We start from the raw sequence: 21,463 nt of genomic DNA, 5'->3' as shown, positions 1-21,463 counted from the left end.
GAAAGAAGCAAGTAATAAGCTGTGAACTAAAAGGATTTGGTTTTAACCAAGCTCTTCTTCTTTATATTCTTAATGGGATCTTTGGCTACATAATGGCTAAAACAAATTCTATAACCAAACTCGAAACAAACAAAACATCACGGTCACATATACAAACAAAAACTGAAGAAGAGGCTTCTTCTCTGCCAACTCTATGTATATTCTGACTTCTCAGAACAACAATAATGGATAATTAGAAAGATAGAAAAAAGAAGTGAACAATCCATCAGGAGTTGAGTCATCATCATTCATCAGTGTTTCCCGCAGAGAATGTGGCTGCCAAAGAAAGAAAGCCAATCTACAATCGTTAATGACTATGAGACTTCACATAAAACATAAGAAAAACTGTACGAAGCTAAAGGTGAGTTTTTGCATAACTAAATTCTACACTTTCTACATCATATATCTAAGTAGATTCTAAAGTGAAGATTATTCCAACTTACGAGAGACATCTATTGTGCTGCTTTTGCTTCTTCTTCTTTTCCTTTTGTTTCACCACTGGTTTGATTACCACTTTGATAGCAGCATCAAATACGGCTTTCACATTCTACAAAAACCATATACCAAAGAAAAGTATATTTGTCGTATTGGTGCAAGTAAAAGTGTAAACTAACATGAATGATTCCTAACATACATGCAGCTGTACCTGTTGAGTTTTTGAGCTGCATTCAATGTAATACGTTGCTCCAATATGCTTGCGGAGTTCCTCTCCCTGTCACACATGAATGCTAATATCATTTAAAAACCAAGAGGAAGAGAGGGTCAACATTGGTTACGATTTCTACAGGTTGAAAAACCACACCTGTGATGTAGTTACCGGGGACAGTCCAGGATGATCAGACAAATAATGTTTATCTTCACGAAGATCTATATATCGGAACACTGTAAGAAACATTACATATACTAAAAATGATTTTCAAGGAAATATGTTGGTTCCACTCTTATAGCTATCTTACCCATTTTAGTACCAACAAGTACAATGGGGACTCCTGGTGCAAAGTGCTGGAGTTCAGGGATCCACTGACCAAAATAAATACTTGAAAAACATCAGAAAATCACATTTTCATTATTTGTTTACCGAATAATAAGAGAAAGAAGGAATACAATTTCCACAAACCTTTTTGAAAACATTCTCGTAGCTAGCTCGGCTGATCAATGAGAAAGCCAACACAAAAACATCTGCTCCTCTGTAACTCAAAGGCCTTAGTCTGTTATAGTCTTCTTGACCTGCAAACATGAAAGGATAACTCATAAATCCAAAACTCTAAACAGTCACCAATCTTTACCGCACTACAAATACCTCTATCCAAGGACCTCAAATCGAGAGCTAACTTGCTAGTTGATAGAAATGGCGACGATGATTAGAACTACTACATAAATATTAGTGACCTAGTTATTGCAGAGAGGGATACAAAAAAATGATGCTTACCGGCAGTGTCCCAAAGGCCTAAGTTGACAGTGATGCCTTCAACCACAACATTGGCACTAAAGTTGTCAAAAACTGTTGGTATATAGTCCTGACACACATTTCAACAACTCAGCTACATCTTTAACTTCAATAGATACATACAGTATAAGGCTATATAGCAGTAGAGTAAGAGCACTATGAGGAAACACTGGTTACAAAAAAAAAGCCAAACAAATGCTAACTTTACAATGTAAGAGTTTCAAAATCTATATATTAAAAAAAAAAAAAAGGATCTTTTTATACACAATCCCTAAAAAAGGAGCGAACTTTGCAAAAACCCTGATAGAATTCTCGGCAAACGAGCTGATGATATTTGATAAGACCCAGAAGGATTTTTAAACAAAAAAAGTAACAAAATTGGAGATACCCAGAAGAACAATTTTGATGGAAATCGAGGACACTAATCAGAAAGCGAGATGAAATTTTGCTAATCGATTACAAAGGATAGGAGGGGAAGAGAGGGAGGGGCTAAGGGCTTACAGTAGGGAATTTGTTGCTAGTGTAGCAGATGAGCATACATGTTTTCCCAACGGCACCATCTCCAACAGTCACACATTTGATGAATTTTGAAGCACTCGAAGCCATTCTAGAGAGAATGAGAGCGAGAAACGTAACCCCTTAGAAGAGTCTCTCTCTCTCTAGAGATAAATGAAGTGATTATTATTAACTTTGAGCCCAAGTGTAGTAATTATTAACCAACCCTTTCTCTATTAAAAAAAAAAAAAAAAAAAAAAAAAAAAAAAAAAAGAGAAACCTCAATATTTTCAAAAGTTCTTTGTCTCACTCGTTTTTGGTTTGAACTTTGAAGATGAAGAGAGGGAAACAAGAACGGCGGCTGCTCACATGATCTATCTATTGCATCGATCATCCAGTCCCACATGACTTTTTAAAAAGATACTAATCACATTCCTTTAGATACCTCTAAGTTGCTTTTCCTTGGTCCTTCTTGTTTTATCTAGCACTATTTTCATCAATATTTGTTACATTTTCCCCTTTAGTTTCTTGGTTAAATTAATTCTCTCCCATTACCATTTAAATTAACATTTTACTTTGGTTAAACACAAAATTAGTTTAAAGAAGGATAAAGAGATACCTTCCACCAATCAAAATCATAGTTAGAATCTTCTTTCGTTCTTTTTTTTACAAAGATGTAATTAATCAATGGATTTAAAATAAGTAAGAAACTTGGAATGGAGCCATGCCTGTTCACAGACCTGCGCCTCGTAGGTCTCCGTCACTGACATCCAGAACTAACCGGAAATTAATACCGGCGATGACATCAAAGCGAGGGTCCTTAATTAATGTCTTTGATGGGAAACCAACCACCACAAAGAGTACCTTTCTCCCGCTCCTTCATCATCTCCTCTCTGACTCTATTCTCATGATCATCTATTTCCCTATGCATGTTCTTCTTCTTTTTTTTCTTTTTGTCTGTTTGTTTGTTTGGCTTTCTCTCGATCGGATTGTCTATGTTATTAATCGTCAAGGGTTTGTCAGGTGTTGGCGACGATCCAAAAAGATCGGGCGGTTACAACAAAAGATATAGGATCACCATCGGAAATAATTAAATATTTTTAGTACAATTATTGATAAATCGAATAAGCATATCTACTACAAACCAAAATTAAATGTTCCTGATATATTTTCAATAGATTTTGTAATAGAGATTTTATTGTATTTTTTTCAATATATTCTTATATACTTATTTAAGCAATGTTGTTAAAATTTAACTTTACGTGTCATATTACAAAAAATGCCATTATATTTGAATTAATTTAATAACTAACCAAAGAAAAACTTATACTGGTTTATAGAATAATAAAACCATATTTTTGAAATTACTTAATAAAATTATTTAACAGATTCTATCTATTGTTTCAGAAATCTTAAGAAACAATAACAAACTATTTTAAACAATCATAAAACTAAAATTAAATATTTACATATCTAAATTGTTTAACAATGATAGATTTAATTTAAAAGTAAGATACAACATTGCTTAATTTTAAAAATATTTATATACTTATTTAAGCAATATTATTAGAATTTTAACCAGCTTTGATATGACATATTACAAAAAATGTTATTGCATTTTAATTAATCTAATAACTAACAAAAAAAAGTTTATATTGGTTTACAAAATAATAAAACAATATTTTCAAAATTATTTAACAAATTCTATTTATTGTTTCATAAATCTTAGGATACAATAACAAACTATTTAACTGGCTAAAACTTATTTTTTTATACACAATATTCATTATATAAACAATACTAAGTGTATAATGTTGACAATATACATATACATAATCTAACTATAATTTTTATATACATAATCTAACCATTTGTGAAAACAAAAAGATTGACCGTTGAGAAATTTTTATATTTATTAGATATATTTTTTCTCTTGGATTTTATATAGCTCTTACGAAAAAAGAAACAAAATCACTACCTCTAAAAGTATGTTTTAATCCCCATTAATCAATTTGTAATACCATATCACGGGTCAATACAAGTTATGTTAGTTTTTTTTTTAGATTTTATCGAATTTATAACTAACGAATTTGATATTGGACCCAAACCAAAATAGTAGTACCGTAACCTATATTTTAATATAATTAACGAATTCTATTTGCCGTAACAAAAAAAAGACATTTTAATTTCAAAATAAATGAAAATAAATAATTTTAATGCTATTAGTTTTTATAGTTTCAAAAGTCAGTTCCTTATTGGATTTGAGCATTGGTTAGTTTTCTCTATTAAACAAACTTGAGATCAGTTAAATGTATCAAGTAATTGCATATGCAAGTCTGGTGATTTGGTTCATGCTTGTAGCTACACAGTGCTGTGGTGGAGAGGGACATCTAACCAAAAATAATGATTCAGCAAGAACACCTCTACTTGCAGACAAAGATGACGATGGTTCGTGTAATGAACTTTTGACAAACGATGATTCTAATTTGAAAGAGTCAATGGAAAGTGATGAGAAAGAATGTAACAGACCTACCTATACCATTACTTATAGTGTTGACGTGGTGTATTGACAAGTTTAATATGTCGAACTGATATAACTTAAGATGTATCGATAACTCTCCAATATAAAGTTGAATCTATAATAATAGAGCATTAATAATAAAATTTATCATTTGATATTGACAAGTCTCACTTTTTTCTATTCGTTAATTCGTTTCATCTCTATGACCATCGTCATAGACTAATGATCGTTCGTTGTTTGTTGACTCGATATGGGATCGAAACACCAATTCAATATATGTTCGTGATATATTTTCAATAGGTTTTGTAAGAAAGATTTTATTGTATTTTCCAATATATTTTTCTTTATTTCGTCCAACGTAACTAGAATAAACTTCTGATATGGATTTTTTTGTTTTTTTTCAAATGAATTATTAACCAATCAATTTTGTTTTTTATTTCCGTCTAACATCAGGTTAACCTTAATTACTTTTGAAGCCCAAATTAGGTTTTGTCACAGGATTTTCAGTTTTAATTGCAATATGTTCTACAATTTTATAACAAACGTATATGTGTATTTTATTATATTAGAAATGTAGGTTACTACAGTAGGCATATCATTTTCTTCCCTGTATATTTCGATTAAGAGTAGTGGTTAGTGGTTACACATAAGTAATTTCTTTTGCTCATATTTTTCTTATGTTTTTTTTTCATCTTTCTCTTATGTTTTGCTCATATTTTTCTTAGTATGCCTAAACATATATTTCAAAAACTGAAAGGGATTTAAACCTATAATTCACAATTTTAAACTATCTTGTTTGCCTTGTCTATCAAGATGATGTATAATACATAATATAAAAGAATAACATATAAATGGTAACGTGTTTTTTAAAAAAATCAAAATTTGGTAATAATACATCATAAGTTTTTTTGGTTAATGTGTTTTTTTCGCTCTTGCTATTTTGGTAAAAAAAATACAGTTTCCATGAAAGATACCCTTTTATATTTGCCTTAACAAAAAAAAGACATTTTAATTTCAAAATAAATTAAAATAAATAACTTTTATGCTATTAATTTTTGTTGTTTCAAAAGTCAGTTCATTATTGGATTTGAGCATTGGTTAGTTTTCTCTATTAAAACAAATTTGAGATCAGTTACATGTATCGTATAATGGCATATGCAGGTCTAGTGATTTGGTTCATGCTTGTAGCTACACAGTGCTGTGGTGGAGAGGGACATCTAACCGAAAATAATGATTCAGGAAGAACACCTCTATTTGCAGACAAAGATGACGATGGTTCGTGTAATGAACCTTTGACAAACGATCATTCTAGTTTGAAAGAGTTGATAGAAAGTGATTAAGAAGCATGTAACAAACCTACTTATACCATTACTTATAGTGTTGGAGTGGTGTATGGACAAGTCTAATATGTCGAAATGATACAACTTAAGATGTATCGATAATTCTCCAATATAAAGTTGAATCTATAATAATAGAGCATTAATAATAAAATTTTATCTTTTGATATTGACAAGTCTCACTTCTTTCTTTGCGTTAATTCGTTTCATCTTTTTGACCATCGTCATAGACTAGTGATCATTCATTGTTTGTTGACTCGATATGGGATCGAAAATCCAATTAAATATATGTTCATGATATATTTTCAATAGATTTTGTAAGAAAGATTTTATTGTATTTTCTAATATATTTCTCTTTATTTCTTCCAACGTAACTAGAATAAATTCCTGATATGAATTTTTTTTTGTTTTTCAAATGAATTATTAACCAGTCAATTTTGTTTTTTTTTTCGTCTAACATCAGGTTAACCTTAATTACTTTTGAAGCCCACATTAGGTTTTGTCACAGGATTTTCTGGTTTAAATTGGTATATCTATATATACATTTTTGAGACATTTAGCAAATAAATCATGAAGTTGTAACCTATTTACAAGCATGTCATTGATATTAAATAATTAATTTAATAAACAGATTAACTATACTTATATTCAATTTTTTTTATAGAAACTAAGTATTTTAAAATGTAAAAAACATAATTACAAATGTATACATATTTTATTTCCTTATTTTATAAAGAGGTGAATGAAGAGTATCACTTCTAAAGGTGAACCCAAATATTTGTCTTTACTTGATAAAAATTTGAAAAATTGATTTGATAAAAAGTGACTTTTAGCCTCTGGCCTCACATACTATATTTTACTTTCACAGGTTTCGTATAATGAGTTTTTGAACATGTTGTGTGATCCACGTAGCATGGCGGGTCTGGACTATAGAACCAACACTAAAGCTATTAGTTTATTTCATATATTATAGATTTGTAGTCATTGTTTGGAAAATTAACTTATAAATTATTTAGTATATGAACTACAAAATATTACACATACTACAACACATTCTTAATATTCCAAAAAAAAAAAAAATGTATACACATAAAATATACACTAACATACCATATAGGCATATACCTCTGTTTAATTATAGAAAACAAAACTAAGTGTTTTAAAATTTTATATTCTATCTAATAACAAATTTGATGTAATTAGGTTCTAAACTGTATAAAACGTAAGAAGAAGAAAAAATATTCTAAACAAAATTATAAATTAATTAGATAAAAGTTAATTAATTGGGAATTTGAAAACTAAATAAATTAAAAATTATTATTTAAAATATAATAATTTATAATTTAGTCTCGCGGTGTACCGCGGGTGAAAACCTAGTGTTCTACATTTTTAGAACGAATGTATATGTGTATTTTATTATATTGGAAACATAGGTTAACTACAATAGGCATATTATTTTGTTCCCTGTATATTTCGCTTAAGAGTAGTGGTTAGTGGTTACACATAAGTAATTTCTTTTGCTCATATTTTTCTTATGTTTGTTTCATCTTTCTCTTATGTTTTGCTCATATTTTTCTTAGTATGCCTAAACATATATTTCAAAAACTGAAAGAGATTTAAACCTATAATTCACAATTTTAAACTATCTTGTTTGCCTTGTCTATCAAGATGATGTATAATACATAATATAAAAGAATATCATATAAATGGTAACATGTTTTTTTTAAATCAAAATTTGGTAATAATACATCATAAGTTTTTTTTGGTTAATGTGTTTTTTTCGCTCTTGCTATTTTGGTAAAAAAATACAGTTTCCATGAAAGAAACCCTTTTATAGTTGCCTTAACAAAAAAAAAAGACATTTTAATTTCAAAATAAATTAAAATAAATAACTTTTATGCTATTAATTTTTATTGTTTCAAAAGTCAGTTCATTATTGGATTTGAGCATTGGTTAGTTTTCTCTATTAAAACAAATTTGAGATCAGATACATGTATCATATAATGGCATATGCAGGTCTGGTGATTTGGTTCATGCTTGTAGCTACACAGTGCTGTGGTGGAAAGGGACATCTAACCGAAAATAATGATTCTGGAAGAACACCTCTATTTGCAGACAAAGATGACAATGGTTCGTGTAATGAACCTTTGACAAACGATGATTCTAATTTGAAAGAGTTGATAGAAAGTGATTAAGAAGCATGTAACAGACCTACTTATACCATTACTTATAGTGTTGGCGTGGTGTATGGACAAGTCTAATATGTGGAAACGATACAGCTTAAAATGTATCGATAACTCTCCAATATAAAACTGAATCTATAATAATAGAGCATTAATAATAAAATGTATCATTTGATATTGACAAGTCTCACTTTTTTCTTTTCGTTAATTCGTTTCATCTCTATGACCATCGTCATAGACTAATGATCGTTCGTTGTTTGTTGACTCGATATGGGATCGAAACACCAATTCAATATATGTTCGTGATATATTTTCAATAGGTTTTGTAAGAAAGATTTTATTGTATTTTCCAATATATTTCTCTTTATTTCGTCCAACATAACTAGAATAAACTTCTGATATGGATTTTTTTTCTTTTTCTAATGAATTATTAACCAGTCAATTTTGTTTTTTTTTTTATTTCCGTCTAACATCAGGTTAACCTTAATTACTTTTGAAGCCCAACTTAGGTTTTGTCACAGGATTTTCTGTTTAAACAGCAATATGTTCTACATTTTTAGAACGAACGTGTATGTGTATTTAACTATATTAGAAATATAGGTTAACTACAGTAGGTATATTATTTTGTTCCCTGTATATTTCGATTAAGAGTAGTGGTTAGTGGTTACGTATAAGTAATTTCTTTTGCTCATATTTTTCTTCTGTTTTTTTCAGCTTTTTCTTATGTTCTGCTCATATTTTTCTTAGTATTTATAAACATATTTCAAGAACTGAAGAGAGATTTAAACCAATAATTCACAATTTTAAACCATCTTGTTTGCCTTGTCTATCAAGATGATGTATAATACATAATATACAAGAATATCATAGAAATGGTAACATGTTTTTTTTTTTTATCAAAATTTGGTTTAATACATCATAAGTTTTTTTTGGTTAATGTGTTTTTTCGCTCTTGCTATTTTGGTAATAAAAATACAGTTTCCTGCAAAGAGATATTTTTCCGTTTGCCGTAACAAAAAAAAGACATTTTAATTTCGAAGTAAATAACTTTTATGCTATTAGTTTTCATTGTTTCAAAAGCCAGTTCCTTATTGGATTTGAGCATTGGTTTGTTTTCTCTATTAAAACAAACTTGAGATCAGTTACATGTATCGTATAATTGCATATGCAGGTCTGGTGATTTGGTTCATAATTGTAGCTACACAGTGCTGTGGTGGAGAGGGACATCTAACCGAAAATAATCATTCAGGAAGAACACCTCTATTTGCAGACAAAGATGACGATGGTTCGTGTAATGAACCTTTGACAAACGATGATTCTAGTTTGAAAGAGTTGATAGAAAGTGATTAGGAAGCATGTAACAGACCTACTTATACCATTACTTATAGTGTTGACGTGGTGTATGGACAAGTCTAATATGTCGAAACGATACAGCTTAAAATGTATCGATAACTCTCCAATATAAAGTTGAATCTATAATAATAGAGCATTAATAATAAAATTTTATCATTTGATATTGACAAGTCTCACTTCTTTCTCTGCGTTAATTCGTTTCATCTCTTTGACCATCGTCATAGACTAGTGATCATTCGTAGTTTGTTGACTCGATATGGGATCGAAAATCCAATTAAATATATGTTCGTGATATATTTTCAATAGATTTTGTAAGAAAAGATTTTATTGTATTTTTCCAATATATTTCTCTTTATTTCTTCTAACTTAACTAGAATAAATTCCTGATATGGATTTTTTTTGTTTTTCAAATGAATTATTAACCAGTCAAATTTGTTTTTTTTTCCGTCTAACATCAGGTTAACCTTAATTACTTTTGAAGCCCACATTAGGTTTTGTCACAGGATTTTCTGGTTTAAATTGCTATATGTTCTACATTTTTAGAAGGAACGTATATGTGTATTTTATTATATTAAAAACATAAGTTAACTACAGTAGGCATATTATTTTGTTCCCTGTATATTTCGCTTAAGAGTAGTGATTAGTGGTTACACATAAGTAATTTCTTTTGCTCATATTTTTCTTATGTTTTGCTCATATTTTTCTTGCCTAAACATATATTTCAAGAACTCACAGAGATTTAAACCAATAATTCACAATTTTAAACTATCTTGTTTGCCTTGTGTATCAAGATGATGTATAATACATAATATACAAGAATATCATAGAAATGGTAACATGTTTTTTTTTTAATCAAAATTTGGTAATAATACAAGTCTCACTTCTTTCTTTGCGTTAATTCATTCCATCTCTTTGACCATCATCATAGACTAGTATTCGTTGTTTGTTGACTCGATATGGGATTGAAACACCAATTAAATATATGTTCGTGATATATTTTCAATAGATTTTGTTAGAAAGACTTTATTGTATTTTCCAATATATTTCTCTTTATTTTTCCCAACGTAACTAGAATAAACTTCTGATATGGATTTTTTTTCTTTTTCTAATGAATTATTAACCAGTCAATTTTGTTTTTTTTATTTCCGTCTAACATCAGGTTAACCTTAATTACTTTTGAAGCCCAAATTAGGTTTTGTCATAGGATTTTCTGTTTAAACAGCAATATGTTCTACATTTTTAGAACGAACGTGTATGTGTATTTAACTATATTAGAAATATACGTTAACTACAGTAGGTATGTTATTTTGTTCCCTGTATATTTCGGTTAAGAGTAGTGGTTAGTGGTTACATACACATAATATGCATGATGAACTTAATATTTAACCATTAGTTAGATCATCCTATTATATTAATTGGGAAGTACAAAATAAAATTAACCTTATAAAGTGTAAAAAATTATATTGTCATGCCATTGCTTTTAAATGCAGATGTTAAATTTTTTTAGTAAGGATAAAAATGTAATTTAAATATAAGACTAACAAAATATTTTAAATAATTATTAGTTTCCAAAAAAAAATTATTTTCTTTCTCCAATTAATTATGGATGAAAATTATTAATTATTATAAAAATTACAAGCCAATCAGAATTTTAAAAAGTTAGAATTTCTATCTAATTATCCAAATTCTTATTTTAATAACTATATTTCATTGACAAATTGTTTTGGATTATCATAAAATACATGTGATAAAGAAATATGTAATTTTTTTCTACATATGTTGTTATTTGATTTTTTTAAACAAAGACATATTACTCAATCTATGATGAAAAATATGTGTTTTTAATGTTCCACATGGTAAAACTAAAATTCTGTGATTAATAAAATAATAAATTTTATTTGCTCACAATTAAAATATGATAATTAATATTAAAATTAATTCACAAAATAATGATGTAAATACAACCGATAAACAATATAAAATTATACTCCCTCTGTCCTTAATAGATTGATGTTTAGAATCTTTTACACATTTTAAGAAAACAATGATTACTGAGTTTAAATATATATATATATATATATATATATATATATATATTTTTTTTTTTGACTAAAGAGATATTATTTAATTTTTAACCAATAACAATTCAAAATTTTAAATATTTTCAATGATTACTTTTTGAAGTTTACAAAACATCAATCTTTGTGGAACAAAAAAATATCCCAAAACATCAATCTTTGTGGGACAGAGGGAGTAACATACATCATACAAATTAAAATACTATAATATTTTAAAATAATTAGTATTTAAAAAGAGATATGTAGTGTTGGTACCGCGGTTAATCACCTCGCTTCAAGGGATATGTCCGAAGTTAATCAGCCGGGCTCGGAGCGGAAAGACGGCCCGACCCATTGAATCGAAGGGGTCCAGAAAGGAAGAGTGAACTGGTATCACATCGGGTTCGGAAAGCGAGTCCGCAGCTCTAGTATATGATCAAAGATTTTGTCGTACGGTCAACAATAAATGGAGAGCGTGATTCACGGAGTAAATTGATTTCGCATTGATTACACCCGTTGTATTATAAATAAGGGGAAAAAGAATATTGTAAGGGACCCAGAATTTTTTTCTAGCGATAATATACTACTTTCACTTCCTAACAAAAGAATCATAAAAGTCAGTTCGCAACTTATACGGTGGTAAACTCCTCCGCCCGTAAAATCACTCAAGGGAGAGAAGTTCACCCTTAGATCTCACATGTAGATTTACCAAACAATTGTAATATTAAAGTAAATAGTGTCTCAAACAATTTAACATTTTAAAATAACTATAACAATAACTTTTATTATTATATTCTAATTTTTGGAAAAAATGTTGATCCGTGTTTTATAACATGGGATATATTCTAGTGATATTGTAATAATTGTGATTAACCTATAAATTAATACTCTTTAAATTAATACTCTTTAAATTAATACTCGCTATAAATTAATAAAATTTTCCGGTCCCGAGTTGAGTCGATGTACAAAATGACACATTTCGATAAAATAATAAGATGATAATTTTTTTGGAAATCCTATGTAAAAATATGGTCCCATCAATATCATAAATTAATAATCATATAAAATGATATATATATATATATATATCTAAGAAAATCTAGTGAAATATGATTCTATTGTTGTTTGCCTATTCTTGAGCATTCTTTTTGGAGCTCATCTCTAATTTTTTTCATTGTTGTATTTTCAAATCGCATCCATAAATTATGAAAAGTCATAGATGCGATAATTGCTTTTTTAGTAATTGGTTTTAAAAGTACCGCAATATCTTCTTCGACTTTATCATTACCATGAAGGATAGTAGTAACAATTTTTTCTAAACTCTAAACTTCTAACATTTCTCATTTTTACCTAGATAATCTATTAAACAATTGACATTCAACCTATTATGATAACCAAAATTATAAATTAAGAAAATTCTTTAAAAATGTGAATGATAACAAAAGTATCTTATTTTGTAGTAGAAAATTTTTCAATATGAAAATAAGAAAATATCTTCATAAATTAATAAAATATTAATTTATCGATAAATTAAAACTTCTGTAAATTAATAAAATTTCGTGGTCCCGACCTTATTAATTTATAGAGGTTTTACTGTAGTTTAACTATAAATGAAAGTTTAAGCTCCTTATCAAGAAGCTTTATATATATATGAAGCTTTTAGTGGAGATCTTAATATAGAAGAGAAGAATATATTAAGATCTCCGTTCTTCTCTTGTATATTAAGATCTCCACTAAAAGAATTTATTAAACAGAGAACATGTTCGAAATATTGAGATACAATGGAAAGTATAAACTTGGCGTTGTTTCTAAATACTTCGAATCTGTTCTCTGTTGATAAAAAGAGAGACGTTTATAACGCTAATTACAAGATTAGCCGAAACAAAATTCTCTAATTATAAATCGCTCTTGCGGACGCAAAAGCGAGCCCAGTGGGCTTCTTTATATACCATTTTGGGTTTTTACCTTTTCAAACACTCTCGAATCCGACCCGTTACACAGAACCGTAGACCCGACCCGGCTCGTCGTCGCACACGGTCTCTGGTGACGAACAAGGCCACGCCTGACTGCTTTTTAATTTACTTCTCTCTCTCTCTCTCTCTCTCTCTCTTAGTTTCGTTTCTCTTCTTTGGGGAGTTGGGTTTGCATTAGATGGTTGTGGAGAAGATGAGTGCTGTAGAACCAGACATGGAAGATCTGTTCCAGGAGAAGAAGCGTGTTAGGAATCCTCTCGTTCCTCTCGGTTTGTGTCATTTTCATCTCGTTTTCACCAAAAATCGAATTTTGAATTTATTTTGGGATTTCAAAATGTTTTTTCTTTTTTTTTTTTTTTTTTTTTTTTAAGATTGCTGCTGATTTTAGTTTTTGTGACACAATCTGATTCAAAATCAGAATCAATGTGAAATTCAGAATTTTTTAGATCCCCAAACAATAGGTTCTGAAATGATTAACAAGTTATGTAATTGAGATTACAATGTTGTGTGTCGGTATGTATGATTTTGTGGTCTTTTTAGAGACTCTCAAGTATCATGGTAGATGGTAGAAAAGATTGTATAAACTCTATTTAAGTGATTGTTGTGGAGCTGCAAAACATATTTATATAAAAATCAATAAGAACAAAATTTGTTTTATGATATGGGTTTCTCGAACTAGTCTTTAATGTTCACTTGCTTATTGTTATCTTTGAAGGTTGTTCCTTTGTCACAAATTGTATGACAAATTTGTAACTTGGACCTTAGCTGGTAGCAAAGCCATTATTATAATTCAATACTGTCTTCTTGGTCCATACTGTTAAGACTTAAGACATTCAGAATTGATAATTTTCTTGTGAATTAAACCTGTTGTAGGTGCACTTATGACTGCGGGAGTGCTTACGGCTGGGCTGATTAGTTTCAGAAGAGGCAATTCTCAGTTGGGTCAGGTTTTGATGAGAGCTAGGGTGGTCGTCCAGGGTGCTACTGTCGCTTTAATGGTTGGTACCGCTTATTACTACGGTGATAATCCCTGGAAGAAATGATGAGCTATACAACTACTTGTTCGTTTTAAAAAACGTTTTCACATAATTGAGAGGGATGACACTCTTCAGTATATTTGCGGGCAAAGGTGTGTGTGCACTGCTCTCTCGCTTTGAGTGTAGAATTCTGTGGTCTTGCTAGGATTCATAACTTGTAAGGGGGCACATTTCATGATTTGAATAATTTAAAGAACTAAAAAAAGGTATCCTTGATCAATTGATTATATTGATTTGGAGAAATTCTCTGAAACACCATCTTTCAGCCGACAGTCTCTGTGTTATTTATTTGCTTACAGTTATGATTGAGTTTTGACTTCTTGAAAGATCCTTTGTGAAACATGGGACAATGAGTCATCATCACAAAAGTATTATACATAAGACTCTGTTTTCAAGATATATAATAACAAATGAGTGGGAGTGAATAGATTATGTATTAGAAGGCAAGCTATGTTTAATGATTTAAGAACATCTAAGTGGAAGACAATGGTGGGCCTGATAACATTTTGCTTAATCATAATTTTGTCTTTCTCAGCTTATTGTGGTTCTTGACCTTCTAAATGTGAAATCCTAATCACATTTTGTGGTCTTTTTAGCCAATAATGATTATGGTTTAGCTTAAAATCATGTTAAATCAATCACCAACATAAAAAAAGAGGGGACAAAGAGAAGCCTTTTAAAGCGTGTCTTGATCAACTAGACAGAACATGTGTGAAATCTCAATCAGCATTTTTATTTCATTACTATATATTTTTACAGAGAGTGATCACTGAGCCAAACTCAAAACAGTTTCTTCTCTTCAAACAACAAAAATGTGTAGGATGCTTTCGTCTGAAATCCATGAAACAGAAGCTCTTTCACCTAAAACTTCATCTGAAGCGGCTATGGCTCTTCTGAACCAGAAAGATTCATCTTCAAGCTCTATAATCTCTGACTTATGTTTGGTTATCTCTGTTCTTGCTCTTATCATCATCTTTCTCGGTGTCCTCCACTTAATTTTCAAATTTCTCCGCAAGTCCTCAACGTTATTTCCATTTCCCAATTTCAACCCCAACTCAGATCTCTCTTCTTCCTCCTCTCCTCAGCTCCAACACCTCTTCTTCCTCCACGACTCTGGTCTAGACCAGACAGCTATAGATGCACTTCCCGTGTTCCTTTACGGTGATGTAACTATGAGTCTGAAAGAGTCATTCGATTGTGCCGTCTGTCTCAGTGAGTTTTTTGATGCGAACAAGCTCAGGCTACTCCCAGTCTGTGGCCACGCGTTCCATCTTCACTGTATCGATATGTGGCTTCTCTCCAACTCTACTTGCCCTCTCTGTAGACGATCACTCTTAACCTCAAACGTCTGCTTCAACCATGCGGAGACTATTGTGGTCCCCTTGTCAGGGCATCAGGAGGTCGACGAAGGCAAAGGCTCGCTTGCGAAAAGAGTCTTCTCTGTTCCTCTCGGAAGATTCAAAAGCACGAACGAAAGTCAAAGCCAACGGCATGAAGTCAGAGGTGAAATTGGGGTCGGAGTGCCAAGAAGGTGTTACTCGATGGGCACGCATCAGTATCTTGAATGCAATCAAGATTTTGTGGTGGCTCTATCTTCGTCTCCTCGTGAGGGAAATACCAGTAATAACTGCTCCGTTCACGCGGGTAAATCGGTAAAACAGGACTCTGATGGTTTGGCTAGGTTCTAACGTATTGTAGTAGAAAAGAGAGTATGTGTCTATGTCAAAGATCTGGTTTTGGTCGGAGAAGGAAAGAGAGTAATATGGTTCGGTTTAATAAACAATATAGGTGGTTTTTTTTTTTTTTTGATTGCATGAAGGAGACAATACTTGAGTACTTTGTCTTCCTAGTTATTAGTAAGTATAGACCATCAACAAAGACCTTCTACATGGATATAAATCAAACCAAACATCCTTTTTTGGTTCCAAAAATCAAACCAAGCTTAACTTAATATACAATTAAACACAACTAACGGTCACTTACCATAATCTTTTGTACAACAATACTTAAATTATGTAACAATGAAAAATTATAGTATACCGTCCTTAGTAGAGACAGAAAAATTATAGAATCAAAATATAAGACCGTCGTGATACATTTAATTACATGACATATAGAAATAGGATCACGTAAACAAAATAAATAAGGAAGCGCACAACTCACGCGAGAGACTTTTCAAACGCCTATCGTAGAACTCGTCCACCCCAACAATCATTTCACGGCGTCGACAACGCTGGTACCGTCGGTAGCTTTACTAGAATCAACGGGGACAGACGCGTAACGCATCGAAAAGCTTCGGACTCCACCAAATCCAGCTTCGTTGTCGTCATCATCTTTGTATTCATCTTCGAAACTCAAGGTATAACTCAAAGGATCATATCGGAAGTTGGCGGTACCGCGAGGTCGATCGCGGTTAAATTTACGGATGAAAGTCTTCCACCGTGGTCCAGCTACGATCTCCGACCACTCTCGGATCTTTAGAAACGCCCGTACCCACCACCGTGGCTCGTGAAGGTGGTTGCTGTGAACTCGCTGCCACCAGGAGGATTTAACGGTGGTGGCTCCGTAGCCGGGGAGGCAGGAACCGCAAGACGACTTACCGACAAGTGGATTGGAGGTGGTCGCCGGCTCAAGATCTGGTTGTCCAATTTCCATTACAAAAGAATCGAAACAAAGTTGAAGGGTTTTGGTGTAATACAAGCCAACACGAAACTGCTTTCAGCTGTAATCAAATCATTGGCTACATTTTATATATTTTAGGCAATATATAATAACTCGAAAAAATTGAATTCCCATCATATATAATATTCAAATGCAAACTTAGTTTTAACTTTTAAACATCTCAATCATGATTTTTTTTTTGTCGGCCATAACATTAAGTAAAAAAAAAACTTTGTAGAAGAGTTTTTGGCAAACGTTAACATTCCCAAAAGATAGTGAGAGGAGAACTAACTATTCTAGCAGTCTTAGCTAATCTATCAGCTATATCATTATCTTTCCTATTAATAAAAAGAAAACGATGACAGTCATTAGTGAAAGCCAATATATCCTCCAAGTATGTTTGAATCTCGGCAATGTCTGCTGGCTTCTGATTTTCACTTTTATATTGCTCAAGATATTTGTAAAGTACTCTTGAATCCCTACAGAAAGTTCCTGGTTGATAGTTTAAGCGTTTAACTTGAATGAGAGCCTCCCTTAAACGCAATAGCCTCCGTTTCAAGCGGTGAGCCTTTAGGTTCTATGGCTGAAGAACCTTTGAGGATGCATTTGCCCTGTGCATTATGAAGAGACCATCCAATTCCAGATTTACTTGCATCATCAACCCAGGATCCATCTGTGCAACAATAAAACGAATGAGGCTGACTGTGGATTGTTTATGTTGCAGATTTTTCTAGACACCTTTTATCCAGATGGGCTACATGCCAAGGCATTTTGGTATTATTAGCCTCTTTCCATATCATATGATCCATCATAGCTTGACTTATAATGGTTGGGATTGCCCATCTCTTGTTATTAAAAACAAGATCATTACGTGCTTTCCAAAGCCGCCAACCAATGTATGGAAATAAATACTCTTTTGAAGAGTCTGTATTTTTATCAGACAACAAGATTTCGAAGATTTTAACAAGGGATTGCTCTTGATCAAACTGACCTGGTTGGAAGCGGATAAGTGACAATTCCCATATTTCTCTTGCTATTCTGCAGCGAAAAAGAAGATGATCAATTGATTCTTGTGCTTCACCACAGAAACTGCAATCCTTCACAATATTAATATGCCTCTTAGCCATATTTTCAGCTACTGGAAGAGCATTATGGAGTACTTTTATTACGAAACTAAAGTTAATTGTTAAATTTTTTACTCGACAAATTACTTTTTTTTTTATATAACTAAAATACATTTTCAAGGAGACACAATCTTCTCTCCTTCTCCTCTCCTTAATTGTCTCTAACATCATCTCATTCTTTCACTCCCACAAATCTCTCCCTTCCATAACTTGAAACACACGCAAACCCCAAATGAGCAACCTCCACCTCTACACCTCCGCACGGTTCCGCAATTTCCCGACGGCATTTTCCCTCCGTCATCACCACAACGACCCTAACAACCAACGCCGCCGATCCATCTTCTCCGAGCTCCGTAACAAAACCCTTGACCCGGGCGGTGACCTAATCACGAGATGGAACCACATCTTCCTCATCACCTGCCTTCTCGCTCTCTTCCTCGACCCTCTTTACTTCTATCTCCCCATTGTCCAAGCCGGAACCGCATGTATGTCCATCGACATCCGTTTCGGCATCCTTGTCACCTTTTGCCGAACCCTAGCCGATCTCTCTTTCCTCATTCACATTCTCCTCAAATTCAAAACCGCCTTTGTCTCTAAATCATCTAGAGTCTTTGGTCGCGGGGAGCTCGTCATGGATCGCCGTGAAATCGCTGTCCGTTACCTCAAATCTGAGTTCTTCATCGACCTCGCAGCCTCGCTTCCTCTTCCTCAGGTTCAATTCAATTTTGTTTTCTAGGGTTCCGATAGGTGACAATGGTGTAATCGTAAAACGTATATGAAAATGAAAACACACTGATCCGTTCTGTTCTTTAAATTGAAATCTTTCTATTTTTTCTCAGATGATGATTTGGTTTGTGATACCAAATGCTGGAGAATTCAAATACGCAGCACATCAGAACCACACGCTTTCCTTGATCGTCCTGATACAGTACGTGCCTCGATTCGTCGTCATGCTTCCTCTCAATCGTCGGATCATTAAAGCAACCGGAGTGGCAGCCAAAACGGCCTGGTCTGGTGCAGCCTACAATCTGCTTGTGAGCCACGTAAGTAACCATTTTCTCTTTCCCTACATGACTTAAAAATGTCTCTGTTTTACAACTTGGTTTCCCTTTTAGGTTCTTGGATCGGTTTGGTACGTTTTATCGATCCAGAGACAGCATGAATGTTGGAGAAGAGAATGCACTAAAGAGATGAACGCAACGCATTCACCATCTTGTACTCTCTTGTTTCTAGACTGTGGATCGTTGCAAGATCCAGGGAGACAAGCTTGGATGCGGATCACTGGGGTTCTGTCAAACTGTGATGCACGCAATGACGATGACCAGCATTTCCAGTTTGGTATGTTCGGTGATGCGTTCACTAATGACGTCACTTCTTCTCCTTTCTTTGATAAGTACTTCTACTGTCTTTGGTGGGGTCTCCGTAACCTCAGGTTAGGTTAAAATTCATCAGTCTTGAATCAAATAAAACAGCAGTTTTTTTTCCACAATTTGCTTATTGATCTTTGATTTGGTTTGTGTAGTTCTTATGGACAGAGTCTTGCAGCGAGTACACTGAGTAGTGAGACTATATTCAGTTGTTTCATCTGTGTTGCGGGTCTCGTTTTCTTCTCTCATCTCATTGGAAACGTTCAGGTAATTTATCAAATTTTATATAATATTTTCACTCCTTCCATAGGTTTTAATGGAGTCTAAGTGATTTCTCCAATTCTTGAAGAACTATCTGCAATCGACGACGGCTAGGTTAGACGAATGGAGAGTCAGAAGAAGAGACACAGAGGAATGGATGCGACATAGGCAATTGCCAGAAGAGTTACAAGAGCGTGTAAGGCGATTCGTCCAATACAAATGGCTAACAACTCGTGGAGTCGACGAAGAAGCCATTCTACGGGCTCTACCGTTAGATCTTCGTCGCCAGATCCAACGACATCTCTGTCTTGCCCTTGTTCGCCGTGTATGCCACACCAGGAAAACACTACATTTTAATTATTTTCAGTTCAAGTAACAAACCCTAAATTTTACGTTCATTTGATTTTTCAGGTGCCGTTCTTCGCGCAGATGGATGACCAGCTCTTAGATGCGATATGTGAGCGTCTAGTTCCATCCTTGAACACAAAAGACACGTATGTGACCCGCGAAGGCGATCCTGTAAACGAGATGCTTTTCATCATTAGAGGTCAGATGGAGAGTTTCACTACAGATGGTGGACGGTCAGGATTCTTTAACTCCATCACGCTTAGACCAGGAGATTTCTGCGGTGAAGAGCTCTTAACCTGGGCTTTAATGCCAGTCATTACTGTTAATCTCCCATTGTCCACAAGAACCGTGAAGACTCTCTCAGAAGTAGAAGCTTTCGCTCTCCGAGCAGAGGACTTGAAGTTCGTAGCTAACCAATTCAGACGTCTCCACAGCAAGAAACTCCAACATGCTTTCAGGTAATACTCGTTTTTTATTGTCTCAAAAGCAATGGAGGTTTCATGCTTGATACGTTCCTGACTCTATCTTTATCTCTATCTTTTGACTCTGATCAGATACTACTCACATCAGTGGATAGCATGGGGAACTTGTTTTATACAAGCTGCGTGGAGACGATACGTGAAGAGGAAGTTAGCAATGGAGTTAGCAAGGCAAGAGGAAGGAGACGATTACTATTATGGCGATGATGGAGATTATGAATACGAAGAGATCATGCCCGAGAGTAGTAACAACGGTGACGAGAACGGCAGCAATAATCAGAATTTGAGTGCGACGATATTAGCGTCTAAGTTCGCGGCTAATACGAAGAGAGGTGTTTTAGGGAACCAAAGAGGGTCTTCAAGAATTGATCCTGATGATCCATCTTTGAAGATGCCTAAAATGTTTAAACCAGAGGATCCAGGATTCTTCTGATTTTTGTTGTCGTGACAAATGCATTAAGGATTTTCAAACACTGACTTGATTTTGTTGTAACCAAGAATATTAGTTAGGTATATAAAGAGACATGACTACGTACAGATTAACAGCAATTGTGTCGGACAATGATACAGATGTCCTATTTCTATCCAACTCATTTCTGGCTCCTACAGCCTTTATTGGTATGGACATCTCTCGTGATAGTAGTATGTTTTAGTACCAGACTAATTAAGTAGTGTCTTGATACATTTTAGGTGAAATTTGGGCAATGACCATATTTTGGTCAAAAATAATGAAGGGCAAAATATATAAAGGATATAGTCAGTATATTTTAATTTTATTCTT

General features: G+C 32.8%; 4 protein-coding genes and 1 pseudogene across 7 annotated transcripts; 3 read left to right on the top strand and 2 right to left on the bottom strand.

Moving 5' to 3' along the window:
- Positions 1–35: 35 nt before the first annotated feature.
- On the bottom strand, positions 36–3,015 carry LOC104780616 (rac-like GTP-binding protein ARAC8). Of its 3 annotated transcripts, XM_087510351.1 has the most exons (10): positions 2,601–2,952; positions 2,351–2,468; positions 1,988–2,214; positions 1,469–1,556; positions 1,157–1,266; positions 996–1,059; positions 842–906; positions 686–751; positions 483–586; positions 36–315 (listed from the first exon to the last, which is right to left on the bottom strand). In XM_087510351.1, the coding sequence occupies exons 3-10, from the start codon at positions 2,090–2,092 to the stop codon at positions 291–293; spliced, it is 627 nt and encodes a 208-aa protein (XP_087366477.1). In that variant the 5' UTR covers positions 2,093–2,214; positions 2,351–2,468; positions 2,601–2,952; the 3' UTR covers positions 36–290. The 3 variants fall into 3 exon arrangements, with proteins under 3 accessions (XP_087366477.1, XP_010503427.1, XP_010503426.1); XM_010505125.2 differs by lacking the exon at positions 2,351–2,468 and having other exon boundaries at positions 2,710–3,015; XM_010505124.3 differs by lacking the exons at positions 2,351–2,468; positions 2,601–2,952 and having other exon boundaries at positions 842–921; positions 1,988–2,209.
- Positions 3,016–13,476: 10,461 nt separating this feature from the next.
- LOC104780614 (RING-H2 finger protein ATL48) lies at positions 13,477–14,695 on the top strand. Its single transcript, XM_010505122.3, has 2 exons — positions 13,477–13,674; positions 14,279–14,695. The coding sequence occupies exons 1-2, from the start codon at positions 13,584–13,586 to the stop codon at positions 14,446–14,448; spliced, it is 261 nt and encodes an 86-aa protein (XP_010503424.2). The 5' UTR covers positions 13,477–13,583; the 3' UTR covers positions 14,449–14,695.
- Positions 14,696–15,161: 466 nt separating this feature from the next.
- Positions 15,162–17,162, top strand: LOC147945979 (RING-H2 finger protein ATL48 pseudogene; annotated as a pseudogene). The gene has a single exon (XR_015596851.1). The product of XR_015596851.1 is annotated as an RING-H2 finger protein ATL48 pseudogene (transcript).
- Positions 16,654–17,097, bottom strand: LOC104780615 (uncharacterized). The gene has a single exon (XM_010505123.3). It carries the CDS (start codon positions 17,095–17,097, stop codon positions 16,654–16,656), a length of 444 nt encoding a protein of 147 aa, XP_010503425.1.
- A 1,242-nt stretch (positions 17,163–18,404) lies between the features above and the next one.
- LOC104780613 (putative cyclic nucleotide-gated ion channel 16) lies at positions 18,405–21,301 on the top strand. The gene is made up of 7 exons (XM_087509085.1): positions 18,405–18,939; positions 19,067–19,270; positions 19,343–19,659; positions 19,750–19,861; positions 19,944–20,180; positions 20,267–20,661; positions 20,758–21,301. The coding sequence occupies exons 1-7, from the start codon at positions 18,460–18,462 to the stop codon at positions 21,113–21,115; spliced, it is 2,103 nt and encodes a 700-aa protein (XP_087365211.1). The 5' UTR covers positions 18,405–18,459; the 3' UTR covers positions 21,116–21,301.
- Positions 21,302–21,463: the final 162 nt, after the last annotated feature.

The sequence above is a fragment of the Camelina sativa genome, chromosome 4 (genome assembly GCF_030686135.1).
Source record: "Camelina sativa cultivar CO46 ecotype springtype chromosome 4, ASM3068613v1".
Classification (NCBI taxonomy): Eukaryota; Viridiplantae; Streptophyta; class Magnoliopsida; order Brassicales; family Brassicaceae; genus Camelina; species Camelina sativa.
The sequence above is the reverse complement of the archived record's forward strand: the minus strand, read 5'-3'. Positions and strand labels throughout refer to the sequence as shown.

Bases quoted from the DNA above. Each gene is read 5' to 3' on its own strand.
- LOC104780616 (XM_010505124.3), bottom strand. From the start codon at position 2,092: ATGGCTTCGAGTGCTTCAAAATTCATCAAATGTGTGACTGTTGGAGAT. The intron at 1,557-1,987 runs GTAAGCCCTTAG...AATGTGTGTCAG, and splicing joins CTAGCAACAAATTCCCTACT to GACTATATACCAACAGTTTT. The intron at 1,060-1,156 runs GTTTGTGGAAAT...TATTTTGGTCAG, and splicing joins ACGAGAATGTTTTCAAAAAG to TGGATCCCTGAACTCCAGCA.
- LOC104780615 (XM_010505123.3), bottom strand. From the start codon at position 17,097: ATGGAAATTGGACAACCAGATCTTGAGCCGGCGACCACCTCCAATCCA.
- LOC104780613 (XM_087509085.1), top strand. From the start codon at position 18,460: ATGAGCAACCTCCACCTCTACACCTCCGCACGGTTCCGCAATTTCCCG. The intron at 19,271-19,342 runs GTAAGTAACCAT...TTTCCCTTTTAG, and splicing joins ACAATCTGCTTGTGAGCCAC to GTTCTTGGATCGGTTTGGTA. The intron at 19,660-19,749 runs GTTAGGTTAAAA...TGGTTTGTGTAG, and splicing joins TGGGGTCTCCGTAACCTCAG to TTCTTATGGACAGAGTCTTG.
- LOC104780614 (XM_010505122.3), top strand. From the start codon at position 13,584: ATGGTTGTGGAGAAGATGAGTGCTGTAGAACCAGACATGGAAGATCTG. The intron at 13,675-14,278 runs GTTTGTGTCATT...AACCTGTTGTAG, and splicing joins GAATCCTCTCGTTCCTCTCG to GTGCACTTATGACTGCGGGA.